The following is an 18693-nucleotide window of genomic DNA, read 5'->3' as shown; positions in this document are numbered from 1 at the left end:
GTAGAGTGTGCAGAAACAGTGCAAAATCTCTCAATGCTGTCACTACAGAGGAAGAAGAGAGCTTTTTCCTGGGAGCCGTGGATGCTGGAAAAGACCCGTGGACGGTGCAGCTAGAAGTGAGACAAAAAAAAGTGTGCTTTAAAATAGACACTGGTGCTGATGTCACCGCCATGCCAGCCGAGGTGTACTATGACATTACAGGGGGGCATGATGTGAAGCGCCTGGCAGTGTCGACACGCCCATTGTTTGGGCCAGGGGGCGATGCACTCTCTGTCCTGGGTGTAGCCAGAGAAACACTGCGCAGAGGCAGAAAGAGAACATTTATATAGTAAAAGACCTGCACACTGCACTGTTGGGAAGGCCTGCCATAGAACGGCTTCAGCTTGTGTGCAGGGTTAACGGCATCACCGTGGAATCAGTGAAACAACAATATCCGAAGCTGTGTAGCGGCTTGGGTCTTGTTCGGAGGCCATACTCAATTAAATTGAAGCCAGAGGCTGTGCCCTTCTCTCTCCACACGCCACGCAGAGTCCCTCTGCCGCTTATGGGAAAAGTGAGGAAGGAGATAGACCGTATGGAGAAGATGGGCGTAATCACCAAGATTGAGGAGCCGACTGATTGGTGTGCCGGGATGGTGGTGGTGCCGAAGAAAACAGGTGATGTTCGCATTTGTGTGGACTTCACAATGATGAATGGATCAGTATGCAGAGAAAAGTTTATCCTGCCTTCTGTCGAGCACACTCTGGGCATGCTAGCTGGCGCAACAGTATTCAGCAAATTAGATGCCAACATGGGCTTTTGGCAAGTACCATTGACAAAAGAGTCTGCCAAATACACCACCTTCATCACGCCTTTTGGGCGCTACTATTTTAACCGTCTACCCTTTGGCATAGCATCAGCACCCGAGCATTTTCAAAGGATGATGATGACAGAAGTGACCGGTGGCCTGGAGGGGGTACTGTGTCACATGGATGACATCCTGGTCTGGGGACAGACGCAGGAGGAGCATGATGTGCGGCTGAATGCGGTGCTAGAGAAGGCATATAAGGCCGGCATTACGCTCAACATGGACAAATGTGAGCTCACACGCCACACAGTCAGATTCCTGGGTCATGTGATTTCAGCAGATGGAGTGAAGCCAGATCCAGAGAAGACGAGAGCAGTACAAGAAATGGATGCACCCAAAAATGTCAGCGAACTCAGGAGTTTTCTGGGCATGGTCAATCAGCTGGGCCGCTTCTTGCCTAACCTGGCCGAAAAAGACAAAGTGCTACGAGACCTGCTGTCCAAGAAGAACCACTGGTACTGGGGGACAGAGCAGCAGGCCGCCTTTGATCGGTTAAAAACAGAGCTGTCATCCACACCAGTGCTCACGTTATACAACCCAAACAGTGCTCTAAAGATCTCTGCTGATGCTTCTTCCTTTGGCCTGGGGGCAGTCCTGCTGCAGAAAAGCGATGCCATGTGGTCACCTGTGGCATATGCGTCCAGGTCAATGACACCGACAGAGCAGCGTTATGCTCAAGTAGAGAAGGAGGCATTGGCTGCGACATGGGCATGTGAAAGGTTCAGCTGTTTCATCCTGGGAAGACCATTCGAGCTGGAAACTGACCACAAGCCGTTGGTGAGTCTGCTGGGAGGGAAAGCTTTGGATGACCTCCCACCAAGAGTCCAAAGATTTAGGATGAGACTCATGAGGTACAACTATACAGTCAATCATGTCCCTGGCAAAAGCCTGGGGACAGCCGACACCCTATCGCGTGCTCCTCTGAGAGCCGCAAAAACACACGCAGACACAAGCCTATTAGAGGACACCAACATCTATGTAGACTCTGTCATCAGCAACATTCCTGTCAGAGGAGATTATCTGAGCAGCCTACGTGAGCACCTGCGGGCAGACAGCACATGCTCTGCACTGATGGAGTACTGCACAAACGGCTGGCCCGACAAAAGCCAACTGCAGGGAGTGCTGAGACATTACTGGGCTGAAAGAGCAGTGCTGATTGTGCACGATGGGCTGCTGCTGCGGGGCACGAGGCTCGTCATCCCATCAGCCTTACAAGGTGATGTGCTGCAGAGACTACATGAGGGACACCTGGGGGTGACAAAGTGCAGGGGCCGGGCCAAACAGACGGTATGGTGGCCAGGACTCAGCAGCCAGCTGAATGACATGGTGCTGAAATGTAGAACCTGCATCCAAGAGAGAAGGAATGTCAAAGAGCCGCTGATGCCAACGGAGATGCCAGACAGGCCTTGGCAAACCTTGGGAGCTGACCTATTCACGCTGAAAGACAAGACTTATCTACTAGTAGTTGATTATTTCTCAAGGTATGTGGAAGTTGCGCTGCTGTCACACACAAGGTCCACAGATGTGGTGGTACACCTGAAATCCATGTTTTCTCGTCATGGAATTGGGGAAGTTCTTAAAAGTGACAATGGGCCCCAGTTCTCAGGTAGCCACTTTAAAGCCTTTGCAGCAGAGTATGGCTTTGTGCACATCACGAGCAGCCCCAGGTGGCCTCAGAGCAATGGTGAGGCGGAACGCGCTGTACAAACCGTGAAAAACCTGCTAACAAAGGCGTCAGACCCATATCTTGCATTGCTGGCCTACAGAGCAACCCCTCTACAGAACGGCTATAGCCCGGCCGAGCTGTTGATGGGGCGCCGCCTCCGCACTACTGTTCCTGCCCTTCCAACCCTGCTGAATCCAGTTTTGCCTGACTGCAACGCGCTGGGGGCCAAGGAAAGGGAGAAGAGGTGGAACGACGCAAGATCCTTCAACAAGAGGCACGGAGCGAGAAATCTGGAGCCACTAGTACCTGAGGAGGAGGTGTGGGTCACCGATGCACGAGTCGAGGGCAAAGTGCTATCTACACACAATACCCCTCGCTCTTATATCGTCCAGGTGCCTCAGGGCACACTGAGAAGGAACCGGCAGCACTTGGTGCCGCTGCAGACCAACAGTGGGGTAGTCGACGCTGATGAGCCACCGGTGGGAGAAGATTCAGCTCCACCAGAGCCAGCTCCACCAGTAACAACATCACCCAGCAGAGAGGGCCCCACCACAGAGACTGTGCGGACCAGGTGTGGGAGAGAGGTTAGAAAGCCGAAGAGACTTGATTTGTGATTTATTGATCTGTTTTCTATAATAAAGAAAAAGAGAGGGTGAAAATGTTCGGTAAACCTGGTACATTTACCTGAAACCTGAGAGTTTAAGTTTTGAAGAACACAGCCTGCTAAAGTAATAGTTCACAGTATGGTAACGCGGAAGTTATTTTATTTCTATTTTGCATGCTTGAATCAGGGACAGGTCTTCCAGCAAAAGGGCAGAATAAACCCCTTGAGACCTGCAGAGACAAAGGTAGTCCACCCTTTGTTCTCAAAGAAAGGGAGATGTGGTATTATGGGAATAAGAGTGTAAGGAATGCGGTGGCCGGAGGTGACGTGGGGACCCGGGGTGTGGCAGTGGGGGAGTTGCCCGGGCATGCACACAAGCAGGCGGCTGCTGTACAGAGTTGCTAATTAAAGGTATACTCCGTTTACGTCGTGGTACGAGCTTTATTATACCAATAAACGCGACACACTCACACACATACCCACACGCACACTCTCATGTACACACACACACACACTCACTCACACACATACCCACACTCTCACGTACACACACGCACTCTCACGTACACACACACACTCACTCACACATACTCACACGCACTCTCACGTACACACACACACACTCACTCACACACGCACTCTCACGTACACACACACACACACTCACACACATACCCACACGCACACTCTCACGTACACACACACACACACACACACTCTCACACATACCCACATGCACTCTCTCGTACACACACACACACACACACTCACTCACACACATACCCACACGCACACTTTCTCGTACACACACACACACACATTCACTCACACATGCACGTACACCCGCACTCATGCACAGACACACTTGCGCAGAAACCTTTGGCGACTGTGCCGACACGGGACGTCAATAAATGTACAACCCGCTGGACTGGCGCTAAGCGTGTAGACTTTGATTAAGCCTGTAGAACTTCCTTTGCCTGTCATCCAAGTGCGGCCCGTTTTGTTGCTTAGGAAGGAACTGCTTGATACAACACAAGGCAGATACAAAGGGAGAAGGGACGAGATGACCCAGGAGTCGCGGAGGGAGCGGACTCTGTCCCTGCTGCGACCAGGGGGGGGTGGGGAGCAAGAGTGGAGCGCTGTGAGGGCCCTCATCTATGACAGAATCCGGAATGGTGTGGAACAGCAACCCTGCTGTACTGTACGACAGTGGTGCTTAAGGAGGCCGGTATTTTATCTGCCTGTACATACCCCATTCCCTACCCATCCACATGCTTATTTATCCAAAAGTCTCTCAAAGACCACTATTGTATCTGCCTCAGATTCAAGGGGGCCACCACGTACTTAGAAGATTGAGGAGGTTTGCTCTGTTAACGAATACTCTCTTGAACTTCTTCCAGTGTACAGTAGAGGGTCTGAAGAAGGGTCTCGACCCGAAACGTCACCCATTCCTTCTCTCCCGAGATGCTGCCTGACCTGCTGAGTTACTCCAGCATTTTGTGAATAAATACCTTCGATTTGTACCAGCATCTGCAGTTATTTTCTTATAGAAACATAGAAACATAGAAAATAGGTGCAGGAGTAGGCCATTCGGCCCTTCGAGCCTGCACCGCCATTCAATATGATCATGGCTGGTCATCCAACTCAGTATCCCGTACCTGCCTTCTCTCCATACCCCCTGATCCCTTTAGCCACAAGGGCCACATCTAACTCCCTCTTAAATATAGCCAATGAACTGGCCTCAACTACCTTCTGTGGCAGAGAATTCCACACATTCACCACTCTCTGTGTGAGAAAAAACGTTCTCATCTCGGTCCTAAAAGACTTCCCCCTTATCCTTAAACTGTGACCCCTTGTTCTGGACTTCCCCAACATCGGGAACAATCTTCCTGCATCTAGCCTGTCCAACCCCTTAAGAATTTTGTAAGTTTCTATAAGATCCTCCCTCAATCTTCTAAATTCCAGCGAGTACAAGCCGAGTCTATCCAGTCTTTCTTCATATGAAAGTCCTGCCATCCCAGGAATCAATCTGGTGAACCTTCTCTGTACTCCATCTATGGCAAGAATGTCTTTCCTCAGATTAGGAGACCAAAACTGTACGCAATACTCCAGGTGTGGTCTCACCAATGCCCTGTACAACTGCAGCATATTACAGTAGCATGTATACTACTGTTTGCATCAAGGCCAGGTTCAGCAACTCAAATGCTCAGGAGCAGAGAAGACTGCAAAATGTGGTGAACACTGCCCAGTCCATCACGGGCACAGACCCCTCTGAAGAAGGGTCACGACCTGAAACGTCACCCATACCTTCTCTCCAGAGATGCTGCCTGTCCCGCTGCGTTACGCCCTCATTTTGTGCTATCAGCGAGTACCATTAGAGTCGCTGTCTCAAAAAGGCAGCCAGCATCATCAGAGACCCACACCACCCTGGCCATGCTCTCATTTCACCCCTGCCATCTGGAAGAAGGAACAGGAGCCTGAAAACTGGAACGTCCAGGTTCAGGAACAGCTTCCTCCCTACAGCCATCAGGCTGTTAAACACCACAACCTCCAAATAAACTCCAAACGAAGGTCTCGACATGAAACGTCACCCATTCCTTCTCTACAGATTCGCTGCCTGTCGCGCTGAGTTGCTCCAATATTGTGTGTCCATGCCTGAACCTCATGTGCTTTGGGGTATTGTTGTCTTTGCACTACAGGTGCTCCTCAACTTATAACGGGGCGACGTTCCAATAAACCCACCGCAAACCGAAAATATCGTCCGTCGGGATGCATTTAATGCACCCGATCACGTGTCCGGAAGCTCGCCGCGGCTCGCCGCCGTTGCCTAGCGTTTGCACCGTCGTGAAGTCAAAATATCGAAAGTCGAAGCAAGTCGGAGAGATTCTGCAGTTCGTCTGTGCACACTTCCCCTCTCCCGCCAGGCACGAGGTACTGAAGTTGAGGCCAGTTCATTGGCTATATTTAAGAGGGAGTTAGATGTGGCCCTTGTGGCTAAAGGGATCAGGGGGTATGGAGAGAAGGCAGGTACAGGATACTGAGTTGGATGATCTGCCATGATCATATTGAATGGCGGTGCGTACAGGCTCGAAGGGCCGAATGGCCTACTCCTGCACCTATTTTCTATGTTTCTAAAACGCACACCTCCAGATTCAAGAAGTGTAAGAAAATAACTGCAGATGCTGGTACAAATCTCAGGAGAGAAGGCGTAGTTGTTGTTTCGCGTGGAGACCCTTCTTCAGACTCTTGTGCAAAACCTTTTTTTGCTATTTATTATGGTCTTTACAAAGTACTGTTTACTGCTGCAAGTAAGAATCTCATCGTTCCGTTTTAGGACACAAGACAATAAAAGAAGTCTGAAGAAGGGTCTCGACCCGAAACGTCACCCATTCCTTCTCTCCTGAGATGCTGCCTGACCTGCTGAGTTACTCCAGCATTTTGTGAATAAAAGACAATAAAACATTGTTGACTCTCTCAAATGTGTGTGTATCTGGGAGAGAGAGAGTGAGAGAGAGAGATAGAGAGAGAGAGAGAGAGAGAGAGAGAGAGAGAGAGAGAGAGAGAGAGAGAGAGAGAGAGAGAGAGAGAGAGAGAGAGAGAGAGAGAGAGAGAGGAAGTGAGGGAGCTCAGGAATTTTAATGCACATTCCTGATTTTAAAGCAAATGTTTGAATGTCAGTTTTCCTTACAACTCCGCCTTCCTTTTGCATTGCAGTCTAATAACTGATCGCATGGGTGAACCCACCTACGCATTGTTTCCCTGTCCTTGCCAAGTGAGACTGAGTAGGATTTTTTTGGTTTCACTGACAAGTTAGGAGGCGATTTGTTGCTTTCCAAGTGTGTGTGGAATGTTGATAAATCATATGGCATCGACCCAGACGATTTGCATTGGGTCTGATGTGGAGATATATATAAAGGGCTCCTCAGCTCCAGAAGCCAGACAGTGTGAGCATTGTGCCGCAGATATTGCTGAGCGGTGGGATGGCGGAGATGGCCTTGCCACTCAACAACGACCGGCTCCCTGCAACAGGCCGTGCGAATTACCTCAAGGCTTCGTTGCTCGCCTGCTCCCTGCTCCTGATAGTGACCTCAGTGCAAGTGGTGATGGCCAGCTATGTCTCTTACCATCTGCTCAAAGGACAGCTGCAGTGTGCGGTAGGTGTGAACACACACACACACACACTAACATGCACGCACACACACACACTAACACACACACACTGACACACACACACTAACATACACACACACACACACACTAACACACACACACTAACATACGCACACACACACGCACACACACGCACTAACACACACACTAACACACACACTAACATACACACGCACACACACACAAACACACACACGCAAATATACACACACACTATCTCATACATACACATACTAACACGCACACGATCTCATACACACACAAATGCACACGCACACATACACACACTATCTCATACATACACACGCAAATATACACACGCACACTATCTCATCCACACACATACTAACATGCACACGATCTCATACACACACTCACACGCACACACACACGCACCATCTCAAACATATGCAACACTTACACACACAAATGTACACACACGCACACACATACACACACAAATGCACACTAATACGCACACTATCTCATACACACACACTAACACGCACACTAACATGCACACACGCATACACTAATACACACACACACTAACACGCACACATACACACACAAATGCACACTAACACACACATACATGCACACACACATGCACACTAACATGCACACACACACGCACGCACATACACACACACTAACATGCACACACACACACTCATCACACTAACATGCACACACGCACCCACACATACGCGCACACTCAGACACACTCACATACCCACACTCACACACACAGATACATGCACACACACTCACTCAGAGACACACACACACTCACTCACACACACTCACTCAGAGACACACACACTCACTCACTCACACACTCACTCAGAGACACACACACTCACTCACTCACACACACTCACTCAGAGACACACACACACACACTCACACTCACTCAAAGACACACACTCACTCACTCACAGAGACACACACTCACTCACACACACCCACTCACACACACTCACTCACACACTCACTCAGAGAGACACACACACTCACTCACACACTCACTCACACACTCACCCAGAGCCACACACACTCACTCACAGAGCCACACACTCACAGACACATGCACACACTCACAGAGACACACTCACAGAGACACACACACACATACCCACTCACACACTCATAGACACACTCACAGAGACACACCCACATGCACACTCTCACACACACACTCACTCACAGAGACACACACACACATACCCACACACACTCATAGACACACACTCTCTCACAGAGGCACACGCACACATGCTCACTCTCACAGACACACACGTGCTCACACTCATACAGACACACACACACACACACTCACGCGCTCATGCACACACACACATGCACTCACTCACACACACACACTCACTCACTCACACACTCACACACACACTCACACACTCGCTCATGCACACACACACACTCACTCACACACGCACTCACTCACACACGCACTCACTCACACACGCACATACACCCACACTCGTGCGCACACCCACACTCGCGCACACACTCACACAGACACACGCACAGTTCCCATTCTTGAGCTGAGTGCTTCTATCTATTTAAACAGGCAGATGGTGAGACGGCGAAAAGTTTGGATAATCCGCCATCACAGGACGCTAATAAATGTATAACTCGCTGGACTTGTGGTAAGCATGCCAGACTTTGATTAAGTGTGTAGAACCTCCTTGCCTCTTTGACCACGCCTGCCATCTAAGTGTTGGCCGGCCCGTTTTATAGCTTCGGAGGGAACTGCGGAAGCTGGTTTACACAAAAGACAGACACAAAATGCTGGAGTAACTCAGCGGGACAGGCAGCGTCTGTAGAGAGAAGGAATGGGCAACGTTTCGTGTCGAGACCCTTCTTCTGACTCAGAGAATTAGGGTCAGGGGGTGGGGGGGGGAGGGGGTGGGGGACGACAGAGAGAGAGGGAAGGCAAGGGTTACCTGAAGTTAGACAAATCAACATTCATACCACTGGGGTGTAAGCTGCCCCAGCGAAATATGAGGTGCTGTTCCTCCAGTTTGCGCTGGGCCTCACTCTGACACTGGAGGAGGCCCAGAACAGAGAGGTCAGATTGGGAATGCGAGGGGGGAGTTAAAGTGTTTAGCAACTGGGAGATCAGCTAGGTTTAGGCGGACCGAGCGGAGGTGTTCAGTGAATATATAAGAGTCCACACCTGGAACAGCGGACACAGTAGATGAGGTTTAAGGAGGTGCAACCTTACCTGAAAGGACTGACGGGGTCCCTGGATGGAATCGAGGGGGGAAGGTAAAGGGACAGGTGTTGCATCTCCTGCGGTTGCAGGGGAAAGTACCTGGGGAGGGGGTGGTTTGGGCGGGAAGGGACGAGTGGACCAGGGAGTTGTGGAGGGAACGGTCTCTGTCGAAAGCGAAAAGGGGTGGAGATGGGAAGATGTGGCCAGTGGTGGGGTCCCGTTGGAAGTAGTGAAAATGTCGGAGGATTATGTGCTGTGTGCGATGGCTGATGGGGTGGAAGGCGAGGACTAGGGGGACTCTGTCCTTGTTACGAATGGGGGTAGGGGGAGCAAGAGCGGAGCTGCAGGATATCGAGGAGACACGAGTGAAGGCCTCATCTATGATGGGAGAGGGGAACCCCCATTCCCTAAAGAATGAGGACATCTCGGATGTCCAGGTATGGAACATCTCATCTTGGGCGCAGATGCGGCTTAGACGGAGGAATTGGGAGTAGGGGGTAGAGTCTTTGCAGGAAGCAGGGTGGGAAGAAGTGTAGTCGAGATAGTTGTGGGAGTCAGTGGGTTTGTAATGAACGTCAGACAATAGACAATAGGTGCAGGAGGAGGCCATTCGGCCCTTCGAGCCAGCACCGCCATTCAATGTGATCATGGCTGATCATTCTCAATCAGTGCCCCGTTCCTGCCTTCTCCCCATACCCCCTGACTCCACTATCCTTAAGAGCTCTATCTAGCTCTCTCTTGAATGCATTCAGAGAATTGGCCTCCACTGCCTTCTGAGGCAGAGAATTCCACAGATTCACCACTCTCTGACTGAAAAAGGTTTTTCCTCATCTCAGTTCTAAATGGCCTACCCCTTATTCTTAAACTGTGGCCCCTTGTTCTGGACTCCCCCAACATTGGGAACATGTTTCCTGCCTCTAATGTGTCCAACCCCCTAATAATCTTATACGTTTCGATAAGATCCCCTCTCATCCTTCTAAATTCCAGTGTATACAAGCCTAGTCGCTCCAGTCTTTCAACATAAGACAGTCCTGCCATTCCGGGAATTAACCTAGTAAACCTACGCTGCACGCCCTCAATAGCAAGAATATCCTTCCTCAAATTTGGAGACCAAAACTGCACACAGTACTCCAGGTGCGGTCTCACTAGGACCCTGTACAACTGCAGAAGGACCTCTTTGCTCCTATACTCAACTCCCCTTGTTATGAAGGCCAACATTCCATTGGCTTTCTTCACTGCCTGCTGTACCTGCATGCTTCCTTTCAGTGACTGATGCACTAGGACGCCCAGATCTCGTTGTACGTCCCCTGTTCCTAACTTGACACCATTCAGATAATACTATGCCTTCCTATTCTTACCACCAGTGGATAACCTCACACTTATCCACATTAAACTGCATCTGCCATGCATCTGCCCACTCACACAACCTGTCCAAGTCACCCTGCAACCTCATAGCATCTTCCTCACAGTTCACACTACCACCCAGCTTTGTGTCATCTGCAGATTTGCTCATGGTACTTTTAATCCCTTCATCCAACTCAGTCGATAGTCTATCTCCTGTGATGGAGACTGTGAGATCAAGAAAGGGGAGGGGAGGTGTCTGAGATGGTCCAAGTGAATTTGAGTGCAGGATAAAGGAACGCAATCTGTAACAGTGTGAGCGACATGAAATAAATAACCCATTTAAAGATTGTGAAAGCAATGTGGAGATGTGACGACTGATATGGATGTTTGTTTGTGTTGAAACAGCACGTCTAACAGACCAGGACGCTGAAGATGAGGAGGTTGTTCTTTCGTGGGAGACGAGCGTTGGCCAAGTCTTCACTGGAGATTGCGCAGCGTACAAAGACAAATCACTGGAAATTAAAAAGGCTGGCTTCTACTTCATCTACTTTCAGGTGATGTTTGATGAAAGTGGGAGCCACGTGAAGTTTGTCATGGACTTTAACGGCGTGGAAATGGTGCAGAATTCGCAGCAGGTGGCAGAGAAAGGCTCCAAGACAGTTTTCTTCGGAAGCACTTACAGACTGAGTGAAGGAACAAAGATTTTTATCAAGTCAAACCCCAAGCACATTCTGCTGCGGGGGTCAGAAACATTCATCGGACTTTTTGAACTATAAAATGGCTTTCGACTCTTTGAGACGGCCTCTTGTTGCAGAGCGATGTAACACTGTGAAGCGAGCGGAGAGTGGGCTGCCAAACTAATCTCCAGTTGTGTGGCGGTCGGTACAGTTCGATGCCGACCCCCGTTTAGTCCACGTAATAAAAAGTGAGCCGCAGATGCTGGTATAGTCGGGATTGCGAAGAAGGGTCCCGACCCGACCCGACCCGACCCGACCCGACCCGAAACGCCACCCACTCCTTCTCTCCAGTGATGCTGCCTGTCCCGCTGAGTTACTCCAGCATTTTTGTGTCTGTCTTTAGTTTATTCCCCCATCTGCATCTCTTGCTGGAAGACTTGAAAATTGGTTTCACCACTTAATTACCCAATTCGAAACCCAACGTAAAGAAAGATTGTCGATCACTTTTAGGGCAACTTTTAGGGAACTCAAGTATTTTAAATGAGAGTATAGTCGGGATATTTGCAAATTATGGAGAGGAAGCTGGTGGAAACACTGCACATAAGCCATTCAGTTATATAAAGATCAGTTCATCTTTAGTGTTTTGGGGAAGTTTAACCAGGGAGTCAGTGAAATACTGGAATTGTTAAGATGATTATTAAGACTTGACCACAGAAGGCTGTGGAGGCCAAGTCCTTGTTCATTTTTAAGGCAGAGATAGATAGATTCTTGATTAGTACGGGTGTCAGGGGTTATGGGGAGAAGGCAGGAGAATGGGGTTAGGAGGGAGAGATAGATCAGCCATGATTGAATGGTGGAGTAGACTTAATGGGCCGAATGGCCTAATTCTACTCCTATCACTTATGACCTTATGATTATGTTAGCATTAATGGTGAAAGCTATAGAAACTGCATTATGGTGGCATGGGGGGCACAGAATAGGAAAGGGTTAATGCTTAAATATAGAGGCCCACAATTGTGAATGTATGTATAGGTTGTCTTGTAATTCTCAGATCTGTGTATGATCAGACATCAGCACAGTGGCAATAGGTGGCACAGTGGTAGAGTTGCTGCCGTACAGCACCAGTCCCGGGTCGATCCTGACTGCGGGCGCTGTCTGTACGGAGTTTGTACGTTTCCCCGTGACCACGTGGGTTTTCTCCGGGTGCTCCGGTTTCCTCCCACATTCCAAAAACCTACAGATTTGTAGCTTGATTGGCTTCTGTAAATTGTTCCTAGTGCGTAGGATTGAACTAGTGTACGAGGTGATCGCTGGTCAGCACAGACTCGTTGGGCCGAAGGGCCTGTTTCCACACTGTGCCTCCAAAGCAAACAAAACTCATCAAGGCTCTAAGACCAAGAGGGAGTAATGTCTCACAAAGATGTTGACAATATTTTTAAGGCAGAGGTTAAGAGATTCTTGATGGGTGTCAGAATAATAGGAGAGGGCAGGAGAAGGGGGTCGAGAGGGAAAGATAGATCAGCCATGATTGAATGGCGGACGGAGTAGACTCGATGGGCCGACTGGCCTGTATCTAAAAGGTACAGAAGTGTGAAAACGTACACCTCCAGATTCAAGGACAGTTTTTGCCCAGCTGTTATCAGGCAACTGAGCCATCCTCTCACCAGCTAGAGAGCAGTCATGCACTACTATCTAACTCGGACTGTCTTCCATAGGATTTCGCTGGCCTGCATCTTGCACTAAACGTTACTCACGTTATCCCCTTTATCATGTACCTACTGTACACTGTGGACGGCTCACCTGTAATCATGTACCTACTGTACACTGTGGACGGCTCACCTGTTATCATGTACCTACTGTACACTGTGGACGGCTCACCTGTAATCATGTACCTACTGTACACTGTGGACGGCTCACCTGTTATCATGTACCTACTGTACACTGTGGACGGCTCACCTGTTATCATGTACCTACTGTACACTGTGGACGGCTCACCTGTAATCATGTATTGTCTTTCTGCTGACTGGATAGCACGCAACATAAAGCTTTTCACAGCACCTCGGGACATGTGACAATGAGCTCAACTCAACGGCCAGCCCTCGAGGTGGGGCCGCGGGTCTGGGCATCTGCAAGCTGGGGACACTAGTCAATCAGATCGCACCTTGACTGATAGTATTGTTTTTGCAGTGCTTGTGTTTTGTTTACAATGATTGATATTAAACACGCTAAAGTACACCTTTCACCCGCCTCTGGACAAAGATTTGTGCGATGATGTAGCTGTAATTGGGAGTGCAGATAAGGGGAGGTATTATTCGAGAAGTATTCGGAAAGCCTTGCTCAATTTAAAGACAGACTACATTTCTGAAACTTTAAGGGAAATAAGAAAGGTGGTGAAGAGTATAGAAACATCTCCACTCGGTGTGCAAGGAGATCTTAAGGCAATGAATAGATGGAAGATGTCAATACATTGCCATTTATTAATTGATTAATTGTGTATTATCTATCTATCTATCTATCTATCTATCTATCTATCTATCTATCTATCTATCTATCTATCTATCTATCTATCTATCTATCTATCTATCTATCTATCTATCTATCTATCTTATTGTTTTACACATATAAACATACACATATATGCGATATAAGAGTGTACATATCTATATATCACAAAGTGCAGCATCTCTGGAGAGAAGGAATGGGTGACGTTTCGGGTCGAGACCCTTCTTCAGTCTGAAGAAGGGTCTCGACCTGAAACGTCACCCATTCCTTCTCCCCTGAGATGCTGCCTGACCCGCTGAGTTACTCCTGCATTTTGTGGTACCTTCAATTTGTACCAGTTTCTGCAGTTATTTTCCTACATATCTATACAGGTAACATAGAACAATACATAGAGAACAATGTACTATAAAGAGTATACTACTTTATAGTACATACAATATACTATATATAACAATATAATAGATAGACAACTATGTAGCAGACGGTAGAACAATACCATCTGAAGGGTCTATATATTATGTGTATGTTACACATAATATATATATGGATATATATACACACTAATCAGCCAAAACATTATGACCACTGACAGGCGAAGTGATTAACATTGATCATCTTGTTACAGTGGCACCTGTCAAGGGGTGGGATATATTAGGAAGCAAGTGAACAGTCAGTTCTTGAAGTTAATGTGTTGGATGCAGGAGAAATGGGCAGGAGTAAAGACCTGAGTGACTTTGACAAGGGCCAAATTGTTATGGCCAGACGACTGAGTCAGAGCATCTCTGAAACGGCAAGGCTTGTGGGGTGCTCCCGGTCAGCAGTGGTGAGTACCTACCGACAGTGGTCCGAGGAGGGACAAACCACAAACCGGCGACAGGCAGGGTGTTGGGCGCCCAAGGCTCATCGATGCGCGAGGGCAACGAAGGCTATCCCGTCTGGTCCGAACCGACAGAAGGTCGACTGTGGCACAAGTCACAGAAAATGTTAATGGTGGTCGCGGGAGGAATGTGTCACAATACACAGTGCATCGCACCCTGCTGTGTATGGGGCTGCACACGGAGGACCAACAGCATATTAGGCAGGTGGTCATAATGTTTCTCATCAGGTGATAGTATCCATATATCCATAGTATATGCTAGACTATAAAACTACTTGCATTATCACTAAAGTGACAATGGTGAGTAAGGTGGGCCTAAAATTGTCGCGCTATCGTGTACCGATTTGGCTGAAGTTCAGTCACAAACAAGATACCAAACGAGAGTTTTAGTATATAGATATATAAATCCATACTAAAACTCTCGTTTGGTATCTTGTTTGTGACGGAACTTCAGCCAAAACGGTACACGATAGCGCGACAATTTTAGGCCCACCTTACTCACCTTTGTCACTTTAGTGATGATGCAAGTAGTTTTATTGAAATCGGTCTTATATTTTTTAAGTTATTCACATTTTTAAGTTTAAAGGGAGGGGGAGGGGAGGAGGGAGGGGAGGGGTGGAGAGGGTGCTGCACCAATGCAGGAGAGGTTTGGGCCCAACGGGTCCACTTGGTCTAGTATATATATATATATAAATATATAAAAACATACAAAGCAATGTATAATAAAACTTATCCAATACACATATACTGAATAAAGTTTATTTTTGAAAGAAAGTTAACCTGTTAGTTTGGTGAAGCACTGTGAGGAAATGACCCTTGTAGACCATGTGACCCACATCCCATATCCACCTGCATTTATAACATATTGTGTAAAAATATTGTAGAAATCATATCTGAAACTCGTCAGGAACAAAACCTGCACATATTTTTAAAATATGGAACAAACCTCCAAAATCTCGTCAATTTACCCAGTAGTAATTGTCCAATCAAAGCATGTTTGACATTGAGTCAAACAGTGTCTCAGTTGACCAAACCCGCCAGTTGACCAAACCCGCCAGTTGACCAAACCCGCCAGTTGACCAAACCCGCCAGTTGACCAAACCCGCCAGTTGACCAAACCCGCCAGTTGACCAAACCCGCCAGTTGACCAAACCCGCCAGTTGACCAAACCCGCGCTTTGTTTCAGGCTCGCTAGGCGGGGAGCCCACTGGGATCATGCCGGAGAGTATCCCGTCTGGTGCCAGGGTGACGGAAGCTTCAGAGGAAGGTTCTGTGGTCCTCTGTGCAATACATGTCGTCAAAACCCATAGCAAGGTCATTGCATGTAGTTTGTAATTAGACCAAGTGGACCCGTTGGGCCCAAACCTCTCCTGCATTGGTGCAGCACCCTCTCCACCCCCACTCCCCTCTCCCCCCCTCCACCCCCCCTCCACTCCAGTACTCTCAACCCCCATTATCCTCCCTCCTCCCCTTATACTCCTTCCTCCCCCTCCCTCCACCCCCTCCCTCCACCCCCCCTCTCCCCCTCCACCCCCCTCCACTCCAGTACTCTCAACCCCCATTATCCTCCCTCCTCCCCTTATACTCCCTCCTCCCCCTCCCTCCACCCCCCCCTCTCCCCCTCCACCCCCCTCCACTCCAGTACTCTCAACCCCCATTATCCTCCCTCCTCCCCTTATACTCCTTCCTCCCCCTCCCTCCACCCCCTCCCCCCCCACTCCCTCCACCGCCCTCTACCCCCCTCCCTCCCCTCCCCTCTCCCCCTCCCCCTCCCCTCCCCCACTCCCTCCACCGCCCTCTACCCCCTCCCTCCCCTCCCCCCCACTCCCTCCACCGCCCTCTACCCCCTCCCTCCCCTCCCCTCTCCCCTCCCCCACTCCCTCCACCGCCCTCTACCCCCCTCCCTCCCCTCCCCTCTCCCCCTCCCCTCCCCCACTCCTCCCCCCTCCACCCCCCCTCCACTCCAGTCCCCTCAAACCCCCTTATCCTCCCTCCTTCCTTTATCCACCCCCTCCCCCTCCCTCCACCCCCTCCCCCTCTCCCCTCCCCTCTTCCCCTCTCCCCTCCCCTCTTCCCCTCCCCCTCTCCCCTCTCCCCCACTCCCTCCACCCCCTCCCACCTCCCCCCTCCACCCCCCTCCTCCACTCCAGTCCCCTCCTCCCCCTTATCCCCCCTCCTCCCTCCCTCCCTCCCTCCCTCCACCCTCCTCCTTTCCTCGGAGATAGATTTAAACTTTAAAATGTGACCAAAAAGGTACCAAGAAAAAACATTTGTTAAAATGATTTGATACTTACTATAATTAGGCCCGAAAATTCATTTCAGTGTCAATGAAAGTCTGAGTAAATTGGAGACGATGACTAAAATGTGAACAAACGGTGAAATTACCACCCTGATTATCATCTACAGATTAAATGTTCAAAACTTTCAGTTCGTGACCAGAACTAATATTTTCAGAAAAGATAAATGAAAGTTTTTTTTAAAAACGTATTAACGGTAAAAGTGAATTATGATCCTGGCCTAATCTTGATGCAATTTCAATTCACATAGAGATATATAACACAGATCACAGGTAAAAAGCTAACAAACTTATTTCTGTTTTCCCCATAATCAGTTTCAGTAACAGTTTCACCTCAATACAAATCTCTTTATGCCCTGGGTAAATTCCCTTCTATGTGATGAAGATGTTTGTGGATTAGCCTGTAGATCTTAGGTCTGATCTAACCACCAGGATGACAAACACTCAACGTCTGTACCATTATTGAAGTGGTGGTTCCCCCGGCGTTAGAGGGAACCGAGTAAACAGGTAACACGGTGGTGCAGCGGTAGAGTTGCTGCCGTATCGTGCCAGAGACCCGGGTTTGATCCAGACCTCGGGTGCTGTCTGTACGGAGTTTGTACGTTCTTCCCTGTGACCACATGGGTTTCTCCGGGTGCTCCAGTATGTAGGTTAATTGACTGGGTAAATGTAAAAATTGTCCCTAGTGTGTGTAGGATAGTGTTAATGTGCGGGGATCGCTGGGCGGCACGGACTCGGTGGGCCGAAGGGCCTGTTTCCGCGCTGTATCTCTAAATCAACCCAAATACAATTCAGTACAATGAATGTCATGTTTCATGTATTTTGAGTTTTTGTGTTTTTATTACTGGAGGCCGATCAATTTCCCTCCTTGGATAAATAAAGTTCTATCCTATTGTATCGTATCGTATTCTGTCAAACTTAAAACTGTATTTAAACACAATTTAAACTGGAATTGAAGCATTCAGATTCAGCAACGTTTGTTGGATTGTGTTACCTTCCATCCTATGATTTCAAGCTGCACGTAACTTCTCGGTGTCAGATTGCAATTCTCTGCCTAGTGACTCCACTCTCCTTGGCCTCGGACCTCATCCGTCTCTCTCCTCAGTCCTCCCCATGTTCTCTCTGGGCTTATTTTGCCCATGGCTCCTGGTCAATTGACCAAGTCAATTTTTGGAAAGATGTTATCAAGCTGGAAAGGGTACAGAGAGATTTACCAGGATGTTGCCAGGTCTAGAGGGTGTGAGCTCCAGGGAGAGGTTGAGTAGGCCGGGTCTCTATTCCTTAGAGCGTAGGAGGATGAGGGGCGATCTTATAGAGGTGTCCAAAATCATGAGTGGAATAGATCGGGTAGATGCACAGAGTCTCTTGCCCAGAGTAGGTGAATCGAGGACCAGAGGACATAGGTTCAAGGTGAAGGGGAAAAGATTTAATAGGAATCTGAGGGGTAACTTTTTCACACAAAGGGTGG

At 48.8% G+C, this 18693-nt stretch overlaps 1 protein-coding gene across 1 annotated transcript; it reads left to right on the top strand.

Moving 5' to 3' along the window:
• Nucleotides 1–7059: 7059 nt before the first annotated feature.
• LOC144598161 (uncharacterized) lies at nucleotides 7060–13736 on the top strand. Its single transcript, XM_078408059.1, has 3 exons — nucleotides 7060–7271; nucleotides 8882–8960; nucleotides 11279–13736. Exons 1-3 carry the CDS (start codon nucleotides 7098–7100, stop codon nucleotides 11647–11649), a joined length of 624 nt encoding a protein of 207 aa, XP_078264185.1. The 5' UTR covers nucleotides 7060–7097; the 3' UTR covers nucleotides 11650–13736.
• The last annotated feature ends 4957 nt before the right edge of the window (nucleotides 13737–18693 follow it).

This window comes from Rhinoraja longicauda, chromosome 11, assembly GCF_053455715.1.
Source record: "Rhinoraja longicauda isolate Sanriku21f chromosome 11, sRhiLon1.1, whole genome shotgun sequence".
NCBI classification, from domain to species: Eukaryota; Metazoa; Chordata; class Chondrichthyes; order Rajiformes; family Arhynchobatidae; genus Rhinoraja; species Rhinoraja longicauda.
This window is presented reverse-complemented; position numbering and strand designations above follow the sequence as displayed.